Here is a 12,356-nt window from a genome sequence, read left to right as displayed (position 1 = left end):
TAGATAGATATAGCATAACATGATGTAGTTAGTAATGTAGCAGATTACATTATGATATGATATGATATAATAATCGTGTAGTATTTGCTGTTTTGCTTAAAAATATCTGATAACACTTCCCCAAATCACAAATGGAAGCTTGGAGCTAATCTCTCTAAAAATTTGTTTTGGTCACATATTGTATGAACTAAAGACAACATCATGGCAAAATCTTCAGCAATTTCTCTAGTAAATACATTGGCAGCTGAGATTTATTTACCACAATGGCAATATTCAATTTTAGTAGATTTTGTTTTAAAGAATTTCTAATAACCCAAAGGGTTATTAAGTCAGAATGAGGCAACATGCATTCTTTGGAAACCAAGCAATAAGTTTAATTCTAGTTAAGAGGAAGTTAAGAATAAAATAACCTTATCAGCTCTACACTACCCTCCCTTCTTGGGCTGGGCAATGAAGTTGGAAGGATAGAGGAGAACGCAGCCAAGTGATAAAGTGAGCTCAGGTTTCCCTCTTGGTACTGCCCAGGCACAGGTACGTCAACCTCAGTACTACTGACACTTTTGGGTTGGATAATTCTTTGTTGGGGGGTAGGGTACTGTCTGATGCATTGCAGGATGGTTAGCAGCCTCCCTGGCCTCCCCTTTCTAGGTGCTAATGGCACCCATTCAACTGGTGATAACTAAAAATGTAACCAGACATTGCCAATGTTCCCTGGGAAGAGAGGAAAAAGGCAAAACTGCTCCAGCATAATTGGATTTGGGTAACTGGTAAAGAAGTTAAAAATAAAATTAGTATTAATATTTATTAAGGAACTCCTGGTCCCTACACCATAAGGATAAGATAAACAGATAAAGTAATCAATTAAGCCATGAACTTTTATGATGGGATATTAGATAAAATTTGAATTAACATTTGTCTTAATCCAGAAAAGAGAATTTTCAGACTTCAAATTAAGGGAGGTTACCTGGTTGACTGCATCTGCCTTGTAGTTTCTGGATCTTCAAACATCTTCACAATTGGTTCTGTTTCTGCCTGAAGCTGTTTCAGTTGTGCAACAACTGTGGTTCTTTTTTCTCTCAAAGCTAATTAAAAATGCAAAGGAGTACTCTAATGTTAAACTATACTGTTCACCATGAGGATATCTCTGAAAATTTTTCAATTTATTTAAATTGAATTTATTTACCCCCAATATATCCATATGCCAGGAACTACCAACTCAGTAAGTCTCCCAAATCCATTTTTTCCTTTCCAGCAGTGCACAGGCACTAAAGAGGGAATCTTCTTCTCACTCTTAAAGAAAACTGAGGAATATACAGATACTGCCTGGGGAGGGGTGGATACTAAGAAACAATGATCTAATTCCATATTTCAGAGACTTCACTCCAAGTGTTTTTATATTTATTCTCACTGAATTTCCTCAAGTGAATATTATCGCAGAGTTTCTGAATACAGACTCAGAGGGTTTGCATATTACTACAGATTTTCAATTAGGCTGAATGGAATTTAAATCCAGTCAGTAATCTCTCTTTTCGCTATAAATCTAATTCTGAAATCTCTCAAACCCAGCTCTAGTTTCTTTCTACTGCATCATGAAGAGTCAGAGAAAACTTGTAGATAACCTACCCTGCAGGCATGTTTTAAACTTTCACTATAAAATAGTTAACTTTTTCATCACAAACTAAAATTTAAAAAGCCACTGTCATTTACTATAATTAAAAGAGGTGATTATGTTTAGTGTAATAATTTGTATAATACATTAAAAAGTATTACTAGAACAGTGCTTCTCAAACATAAAAGGGTATATGTGAGCAAATTTTGGAAAATGTCAATTTAAAGAAAGTAAACTGTATTTCTCTATTGAAAGCATTCTTAGGATTTTTTAAAATACCATGTTCAGAAGAGAAATAATACAAAATTTTTCAAACCTATGGGAAAACTTTTTTTTCTTGTTTTAAAGGAACATCTATTCCCATAGAAAACAAGAATCTGAAAAACACCATACCACAGTAGTTCTCCAATTTAAGTGCTGGGCCTCAGCCAACAGTTTCTGATTAAGTAGATCTGGGGTATAACCCCAAAATTTGCATTTCTAACAAGCTCTCCCAGGTGAACTGATGATGCTGGTACTGGGGACAATACTTTTGAGAACCCTGGCTATACCCAGACGCTTCAAGATGAAAACTCTAAGGCACACAGATGCTAACTGAAAAAGTTAGCAGACCAAAAACAACAACATTCTCAGATCATTCTAAGGAGACAATCTGATTCATGAGCACAATTTTGATGATAGTTACTATGAACTGAACATATTTGAAAATCATGTTTTCAAGTAGTTTCACACCTTTTGTGGTGAGAAAATAACATACTTTAGATGACATGCAACCTTCACATTACCCGTCATCCAGAGAACTTTTAAACCATTCAAATAGTTATTAAAGACTTTTGACTAAAGCTCTTTTATAAATCACAAAACTTTAACACACACATCCTCAGTTCATGAGAAGCTGCAGTTCCAAATGACAAAACTTACCATGTGGAATATCATCAGAATAAAGGTTTTTGTATACATCCATAGCGAAGTCTACCATGTTGGTATCACTAAGGAGATCCAATTTCCCTTGTAATAATTCTTTTTCATTATATATCTGCAAGAGAAAATTACTTTCTGATGAATATGTAGAAGTTCTCCCCCAATAAACTGACAAGCAGCCACACCAACTCTACTGATAAGTATATATAGTTGTTTCCTTGCCACACCAGGTAATTAGGAATCAACTCAAATTTTTTACCTTCTTACTGTCTCACATCCACACGATACCTACTCATCTCTCCTTGAGGTGGACTTCTATCTACCCCCACCTATTTTTTCACTAAATCATTTGAACCCTTTAAAATCCTTCCCCATTCAAACTGCTGAAACAGAACTAGCACCCATTCTCTAAGTCAACCATGTCATATCAAGTTTTTACAAGTATTTCAAGAAACAATTTAACCCACAGGACAAGGACCAATAGATACACCAGCAAACTCACATAAATGTGAAGTTTGGAGCAATGAGCGATTATGTAAGGATCCTATACAATAGTATTCAAGGAGATAGTAAAAGTTTAAAAAAAATTTTTTTTAACTAGCAGTCATCAAGCTAAAGCTTTAGCAAAAGATTTGCGTACTAAATTTAACTGTGTCAATGAAAGAAAAATGCAGGAAGATTCCACATTTCAAAGTCTGTGAAAAAATGAAGGTGATCAAATGGTAGAGCCATGAGATCAAAACTGTATCTTCCAAAATACATAAAGAACGCCTACAAAATAGTAAGAGAGAGAATTGAAAATGGCTAAAAAAATTTAATAGCCACTTACAAGAGTATAACCGAATGGCCAACAAATACCAAATATCTCAACTTCATTAATCATACAGAAAATGAAAATTAAAGCCACATTAAAAAAAAACAAAAAAAAAAAGGGCAATACCAATGTTGGTGTAGATTTAGAATAACTGAACACTTACTCTTCTGGCAGAAGTACAACTGCTTTGGAAAACTCTTTCTATCTCCTAAAATCTAAAATACTTTATGACCCAGTAATTCTGCTCCTCAATACCCAAGAGAAATGGGTGCATATATTCAAAGGACATTTCCAAGAATGTTCATAGCAGTACTACTTGTAATAGCCAAGTTTATCAACATTAGAATGGATAAACTGTAATACACTCATGTAAAAGATTAACATTCAGCATTCGAATCAAAGAACTACAGTTATTCTATCAACTTGGATGACTCTCACAATGTTGAATGAAATAAGTCACACAAAGCAGTACAATGCTTAATTTCATATATGTAAAATCAAAACCAGGCAAAACTATTCTAGATCAGACTAGTGCTTACCTTTGGGAGGTGTGAGTAGTGACTAAGAGGGGTCAGAGGAAGGTTTCTAGGATATTTGTCATGTTTTATTTATTGATCTGGATGGTGGTCAAACAAGTGGGTTCACTTTGAAAAAAGGTGCTTCTATTTGGCACTTTCCTGTATGAATGTTATATTTGATTAGAAAATTTACTTAAAAAAAAAATCGAGGCATCCTTTCAGTGTACCTTATAGAAACCTAATCTTGTGAAAACATCTTTCCTTAGCATGCCAACCTCTTTTTGTCACCCTATTAATAGCTTTTAATTTGTACTGTCTCTATCTATTATAGATTCAAAGCACTGCTCCTCAGCCGTCAGATCTTACTGGCCTCTTAAATCTCTATCTGCTTATATCACCTTCCCTAAATTCTGCCTTATACCCACACTTACTCTATAAAGGGCAGACAGAAAATATTCTAGACTTTTAAGCCAAGAAGCAGGAAACTAGGGGCGCCTGGGTGGTTGGTTGAGCATCTGACTCATGGTTTTGGCTCAGGTCATTATCTCAGGGTCCTGGGATAGAGCCCCATAGGGGGCTCTGTGCTCAGCAGGAAATCTGTTTGAGATTCTCCCTCTCCCTCTGCCGCCCCCCCCCCACGGGTGCTCTCTTGTGAGCAAGCTCTCTAAAATAAACAAATCTTTAAAAAAAAATCAAAGATAATATTTATAAATACTGTAAGAGTTTCCACAATTTCTTTTCTTTTTGAGATAAAAAATAATGGAGTAAACTTTTTTGTAAAAAAGATCTACTAATGAGAAGAATGAAATTTGGGGGGCGGAACTATTTCACTTAACTGGGGTACAAAGTTAGTGTTCTATAACTGAAAATGTTTGCAAATGTTTATCTTTTAAAAATTATTTTTAGCTTACAGACGATACAAAATGAGCAGAGAGGGCTGTTATGTGCTTCACAGGCTATAGTTTGCCAATCCCTGGTCTATCAACCTCTTGAAAACAGCTCCGACATTTTAACAGATTGAAAATATTCTTTTGGGGCTCCTGGGTAGCTCAGTCAGTTCAGTGTCTGCCTTCGGCTCAGGTCATGATCCCAGGGTCTAGGACACAGCCCTGCAAAGGATCCCCTGCCTGCTTCTCCCTCTCCCTCTCCCTCTGCTGCTCCCCCTACTTGTGCTCTCTCACTCTGTCAAATAATAAAATCTTTAAAATTTTTTTAAAAAAGAAAGAAAATATTCTTTTGACTTCTCTTCCTGCTGTCATCCTCCACAAATCCAACATCCATTCTGGTGATTCTTAAGAAACTCAAATCTTAAAATTTCTCACAACTTTCCACAATTTTCATTTGGTACCTCATCTCTAAGATTTCAACTTAAATTCATCATCTCTTTCACCATTACCATTAAAATACTTCATTATACCTTTTGTTCTTTTTAAATTTTATATCACGCTTTTTAAAGGTTGTCACTTTCCACATTAGTTTAGATACGATTTTCAGCTATTTCAAAGATTTTTCTCATTAGTAATATCATGGGTTCCACCCATTTTCTCCAACCAAACACAATTCAATGTCAATCTTTATTTCTGGAAAAAAGTCATCTGTCTTCTATGTTCTGCTAAGGACGACTATAAAATATTTCAAAAGCAGGCAATAATGGTATTGAATCACATCTGTGCTTTTCTCTGCTGATCAGCAATCCATCTCTAAATGACATAGATCTACAAGCCTACCTCCAGACATTTCTACTCCAATAACCTTCCACTGCTAGAGTGACTGTCATCAGCTCTTATGAATGTATGATTTTTTTTTTAAGATTTTATTTATTTATTTGACAGATAGAGACAGCCAGTGAGAGAGGGAACACAGGCAGGGGGAGTGGGAGAGGAAGAAGCAGGCTCATAGCGGAGGAGCCTGATGTGGGGCTCGATCCCATAACGCCGGGATCACGCCCTGAGCTGAAGGCAGGCGCTTAACCGCTGTGCCACCCAGGTGCCCCATGAATGTATGATTTTCGATCTCAGTTGGGCCATCCACACTTACCAATCCTTATACTTTGGTCAGTTTTCTCAGTCCCCATTTCCATTCCTTACCTCATTCCTCAAAACCGCACTCCTCTCTCACATAGGATGGCCTAGCCTCCTAAAAGAAAATATTCAGGAATACTCACTTTGTCCCAGAAGGCTAAGTGCTTTATATGCACTATCTCATGTAATTTTTCTAACCCCGTAAGATTGGTGGCAGTATCAACACTTTATGCATGAGAATGGCTTACTTATGATGAGAAAGAAACAGCTCTGAAGTGCGGAGATATTAAATAATCATTAAAAGTCTTTATGCCAGACTCTATTTTACAGCAGAGAACAAAACAAAGTTTCTGCTCTCATAGAGCTTATATTCTCCAACATATTACAAACACATCAAATTGTTACTCTTATGAATCATGATCACTGCCTCTATCCTAACCATCTAAAACTCAACTTAAAACCTATCCTCTCCGGGGCACCTGGGTGGCACAGCGGTTAAGCGTCTGCCTTCGGCTCAGGGCGTGATCCCGGCGTTCTGGGATCGAGCCCCACATCAGGCTCCTCCGCTATGAGCCTGCTTCTTCCTCTCCCACTCCCCCTGCTTGTGTTCCCTCTCTCACTGGCTGTCTCTATCTCTGTCAAATTAAAAAACAAACAAACAAAAAAAAAAAAACAAAAAAAACCCCTATCCTCTCCAAGTCCTTTTTGCCCACTGAATAGAATCTCTTCAATTTTGATAGCACTCTGCCAGCACTTCTCTGACATTTGTTTTTTGCCTCGTATGTAATTACAGACCTTTATCTCCTCTAAAGGATAGGTGAGTTTTTCAGTGGTGAGAAGTCTGGGTTTTATCCTGGATTTAACATGATTCCATGATTGCCCTCTACTTAGTAACTGCTAAGTAAATACTCCAGCATCTGTCTTCCCCTTGGTGTATTCCAGCCATCCTACCAACATTCTCTACAAACAGACAAGCATTGAGCAGTTATTTTCCACTGATTCTCAGTTGCCCTTCATAGTTTTGGTCTTACCCTATGAAAAACTAATTTACACTCACATATTCCTTCCTTTTATCTATCTGCCTTGTAAAACAAAACCCTTTTAAAGAGGACATTACAAGAATATGAACTTTGGCTGATTTAGAAGCATTTCTACAAGTAGCTGATAAAGGATTTCAAATATGGCATCTTTTTATTCTTTGATCTTTGGTGAATTATCCTCACACATCCAGAAAAGGAAAAAAGGCAGAATGTACTGTTTTATACAAGCTCCAAAATATAGGTGTAAGCACATCATACGTAAGGAAAAATCAAGAAAAAACCATATCCTCTCATGATAAAGCTTTATATTGCTTTATTTTTACATTCCTGAAATTCACTGAAAATAAACTTTGCTGTTCACTAACGTCACTACTTTAAGAGTCCTGTTATGTCTTTAGAAAAGGATCAGATAAATTTGAGGATTATATCTGTCTAATGAACAGTAACTACCAGGAAGATCTGAAAAGTTATCAGAACAATTTAATGTTTATTTGCAGAGCCTTTCTGTTTTATTTTTGTTGAGCCACACAAATCTACTCTCCAAATCTAGAGTTCCCTAAGTAGGCTTATGTTGTAACCTGCTTTCAGATACAGAATTCATTTACTTTTCTGGCCCATAATCGAATCCCTTCATCATACTAACATTACTTTATTGTAATTACTAAAATGTATCAATTTCCCAACAAATTCAAGGTATAACTCAGCCCAATATTTCAAAACTTTCAGGACTGAGACATTTTGAAATGAGGTACCAGAACCACAGGCTAATTCAAGGTATCTTGAGTAGCTAAATGAATGTTAACGTTCAGATTACTCGAAGTCTGTACACACCGGAAAACCACTTTTAAGTAAAAAAATTGTCCTGGCGTGTTTTTTTGGGGGGGGGTGGTCCCCATTCGACAAAAATATGCCACGCTTCTAGGAAGTGGCTACTTAAAAACCAGTTAAACTCTATGCGAAGAATTCACAACTTTATGTAAATTAAAGTACTAGGTATTTAAGTGTAAGAAAATTATTCCAAAGATCCGGCAAACAAAAACACAAAGCCAAGCACACTCCTCCCACAGTTCCCAAAAGAAAAACCAGAATCTATAACACTCCAATTTGCTTTTGGAAGCGTTACTACAGAGAAGCTGGAGAATGGTCGGTCAACTTCCGAGAGGAACTGACGCGGAAGTCCCTGTAGCACTGCCACCTCCAGTAGTGAAGCAGAGACCTCCTTCTCCCCTAAGTTGCCAGCTGTCACCAAACTTCTCCTCACAACCAAATTCTGCGCTGCTAATTAGCTGGGACGACGCTAAAATACCAGCAGATCCTTACTGCCCGACGCAGGACCAAACTCGCGGCCGCCTCACACGTGTGTCAGGCCTAGGGCTATCGCCACCACCTCTCGGCCTTGTCCCGCGCCTCACGCACTCCCACGCCTTCCTCGCGGTCAAAGACCCCCTCACCTCTTTTACGGAGAGAAACTCGAGCAAAGGAAAGACTAGATGCCGATCCAAAAAGTGCGCGATGCGAGTAGTCAAGTCGTACTCCGCCATCTTGCCAAGTAAAAAGGGAGTCTGTACTCACTAAAACTTTATTGATAGTGCCGACAAACGTACAGACAGGACCGTGTTGCGCATGCGCAGTGGTTAACCACGGCAAGGGAAAGGGGTGGGGTTCAGCCCGAAGCGCTCAGAGAACAAAGGCGCATGCGTGCGGGTCTTCCTTTCCTTTAGGCAACTCTGGGACTGGGCGGAGCCGCGGGTGCAATCTCTTATGTTGGCAAGTTTGCCGGTGTCCTGCTCTCCGTTCCGCTAATAAATTTTGAAAACTGAGAACTGACTTCTGAGGGATTGTCGATTATGTTGGGATGCGGCAGAGGACAAGATAATGAGGCCCCTGCTCTCCGGAAAGTTGCATAGGAGAAGGAATACCTGAGGTTTTATTTGGCATATAGTGATCGTTTTGTAATCGTTTGTTAAATCAAGGTGGGACGGGTTTCTAGACAGGAAACAAGTGAAATAATTTTATATTATAGTAAGAGCCATAATTTGGTGGGGGTGGTCGGGCTGGGTCTATTTAATTAGAGGGATTAGAGAAAAAAGTGGGAGTAACAATTTAACGAAGAGTTGTAGTGAGAGAAGGAAGCGACTAAAATTGGAGCCAGGGTAAAACCAGGCCTGGTGGATGGCTTAGCAAACAAAAAGGCCACTAGATGGGAAAGTACTTGGTATATTCCAAAAGCTAACTATCCTGTGTGATTAGACAATGAGGTGAAAGACGTTGAGAAGGGCCAAGTCATGATTGAGGTAAGGAATGTGGATTTTATTCTAAGTGCTCTGAAGCCTCCTTTGCTAATCCGTTTTCATCTTTCAGGCCTCTTCATTTTGGAGTGCCTCAGGGTCTTGGACCTCTCCTTTGTATAAGTCAATACCGTACTTGATATCATTCAACCTAAGGGCTTTAAATGCAGTCTATACATTGACACCTCCCAAATTATAGCACCAACACAGACTATTAGTTAACCGGTTTCAGACTCGAAAAAATCTGTCTGGCTACTCAATATCTCAATATTAACATGTCCAAAACCGAACTCCCCCATGTAACTCTCAAAACCTGCTCTTTTTGGGCTCTTCTCCATCTCAGCGAGTGCTAGTTCCATCTGTCCATTTGCTCAGACCCAACACCTTAGAGTCATCTTTGATTTTTCTCTTTCTGTTACACTGTGCACTGAATTCACCAACAAACCCTTTGGTCTTAATATGTGAAGCATATCTGGATCCAGTCAGTTCACACACCACCTCCAAAGTCACACCCCAGTCCAAACCACCATCATGTCTTGCTTTGATTTTTGGAGTAACTTCTTCATTAATTACCTTTCTCCCCCTCTTTTCCACTTGTGTTTATTCTCACACAGCAGCCAGAGTGACTTTTAAAACTTAAATATGCTTAATACTATCCAGGCCTTGTTATCTCACACTAACCTCATCTTCATCTCCTCTTCATGTTCACTCTACCCCAGCCCTTAGCAACACTATTTTCTGTCTGTATAGATTTCCTATTCAGGACTTTGATATGAATGGAATCATAATATGTGGCCTTTTGCGTCTGACTTTTTTCACTTTGCATAATATTTTCAAAATTCATCCAAGTTGTAGGATGACCAGTACTTCATTTCTTTTCATGGCTAAATAATATTCTATTATATGGCTATACCACATACGGTTTACCCAGTCATCCATTGATGGACATGTGGGTTGTTTTCTACCTTTTGGCTACTATGAATAATGCTGCTGTAAACATCTGTGTACAAATTTTTTGTGGACATATGTTTTCAGTTTTCTTGGTTATGTACCCAGAGTTGGAATTGGTGGGATATACAGTAACTATGTTTAATCACTTGAGGAATTGCCAGACTGTACTATTATTTTGGAAGATGTTAACACTGGGGGAGATTGAGTAAAGGATACACAGGATCTTACAAGTGCCTGTGAATCTATTATCTCAGAATAAAGTTTCAATTAAAAAAAAAATGATTCCTAGACTTTGGGCATGAGAAACTGGGTTCCCACTGGTGACCAATAGATGGGGGGAGAATGGTAAAGGAATAGGTCTGGGTGCTAAAATCAGGAATTCTGTTTCAGACAGAATAAATCCCTATTAGATATCCGAGTGGTGATGTGTAGTATGCAAATTAAGATACTATTCTGGATCAGTTGATATAGTTATTACCACTACCATGCATGTAACCTTGTACAGTAGACCCCCCCCCCAATCCATAGCAGATACATTCCAAGAACCCTAGTGGATGCCTGAAACCATGGACAGTACCAAACCCTGTATATACTATGCTTTTTCCCATACATATATACCTATGATAAAATTTAAATTATAAATTAGATACAAAGTTTCCTGGAAGCCCAGAGACTAAAGTTGTAATAGAATATAGACAGGAAAAGAGGAAGTTAAAGAACTAGTAGCCAAGGCTTCCAGCAGAAGTGAGCTGGGGCAGAGGAAGAAAGCAAGCAGGTAGCAGTATGGGAACTTGCCAAAAAAGGAACAGAGGGCATTTTTGAGAAGCAGAGAGAATAAGATGCAATTCAGTTTGATTAACATTTTGACCTTTATACCGTATGGAAGGTACTAAGCTAGGTGTTAATGGGACTATATAATCAGTAAAGCTGTATAGGAAGGCTATATAGGAGCTTTCAATCTAATAGGTGGCAATTATTTATTCATTCTGTATAAATCAAATACAATGTTCTAGGTCCTGGGAATATAAAAACAGACTACCTTCTCTAAAGAAGTTTATATTCAAGGGGAAGGAGATGGATAAAAAGAGATAAATATATACTTTGTCCAGTGATGTAGAATGCTATGAAGAACAATATGTAAGGTAGAAGTTAGAGAATGGTGGGGAAAGGCTTCTGGTTTACATAATGTGAGCAGGAAAGGCCTCTCTGGTAAAGTAGAATGTGAAAAGAGAGCTGAAGAAAGTAGGGAACCTGTGGCTCTCTAAGGGAGGAAAATTCCAGGTAAAGAAACATTAAATATAAAGGTACTGAAGCAAAACTGCACTTGGTATCAATGAGAAATAGCAAGGAGACAGAAATTCAAGAGCTGACTGAGCAAAAGGAAGTATGACAGAAGATGAGTTCAGAGAGAAAGTGGTGGGACAGATGATATAATGTTTTGGAAGCCATAGTCAAGATTTTGGGTTGTATTCCGAATAAGGTGGGGAGTTATTGGAGAGTTTTGAACAGAGAAGTCACATAATCATAGTTACACTTTAAAAAGACCACTTCACGGGCACCTGGGTGGCTCAGCCGGTTAAGCTTCTGCCTTCGGCTCAAGCCATGATCTCCCAAGTCCTGGGATCTAGCCCCGAATCGGGCTCCCTGCTCAGTGGGGGAGTCTTCTCCCTTTCCTTCTCCCCCAACCCCCACTCATGTGTTTCCTCTCTCTCTCAAATAAATAAATAAAATATTTTTTAAAAATTAAAAAAAAAAACACTTCAAAGGTTGAAGGGTTGAGGCAGCAAGCGTATACCTAGAGAGACCAGTTAAGAGACTATTGAAATAATTCAAGCAAGAGATAATGGTGGCTTAGACAAAAGTGATAGCATTGAAAAAGTTGTGCACAATAACAAATTCTGTATATATTTTAAATGCAGAGCTATCAAAATTTGCTAATGGATTAGATGAGAAAAAGAAGGATCAAAGATGACTCCAAGGTCTAGAAGAACTGAGAGGCCATTTACTAAAATGAGGAAGGGTGTGATAGGTGCATGTTTTAGAGGAGAGAAGTCAAGAGTTTAGTTTTGAACATACTATGTTTTGGATGCCTGTTAGACATCTAAATATAACTGATTAGGCAGTGGTGTATATGAATCTGGAACTCAGGAGATAGGTAAAAGCTGGAGAGAGAAAACTAGACCTTGTCAACGTA

The 12,356-nt window shown here is 38.2% G+C and overlaps 1 protein-coding gene across 1 annotated transcript in view; it reads right to left on the bottom strand.

Moving 5' to 3' along the window:
- EIF3E (eukaryotic translation initiation factor 3 subunit E) overlaps positions 1-8,529 on the bottom strand; it is a 43,007-nt gene extending 34,478 nt beyond the window's left edge. The window contains exons 1-3 of the mRNA XM_045805792.2: positions 8,375-8,529; positions 2,531-2,645; positions 965-1,082 (exon numbers count right to left, since the gene is read on the bottom strand). Of these exons, the coding sequence (XP_045661748.1) occupies positions 965-1,082; positions 2,531-2,645; positions 8,375-8,464 (323 nt within the window). The 5' untranslated portion in view covers positions 8,465-8,529. The remainder of the gene's footprint in view (positions 1-964; positions 1,083-2,530; positions 2,646-8,374) is intronic.
- Between the last annotated feature and the right edge of the window lie 3,827 nt (positions 8,530-12,356).

This window comes from Ursus americanus, chromosome 9 (genome assembly GCF_024610735.1).
Source record: "Ursus americanus isolate L20-20 chromosome 9, mUrsAme1.1.p, whole genome shotgun sequence".
In the NCBI taxonomy this organism is placed as follows: Eukaryota; Metazoa; Chordata; class Mammalia; order Carnivora; family Ursidae; genus Ursus; species Ursus americanus.
Note: the sequence above shows the minus strand (reverse complement) of the source record. Positions and strands in the feature narration are given on the sequence as shown.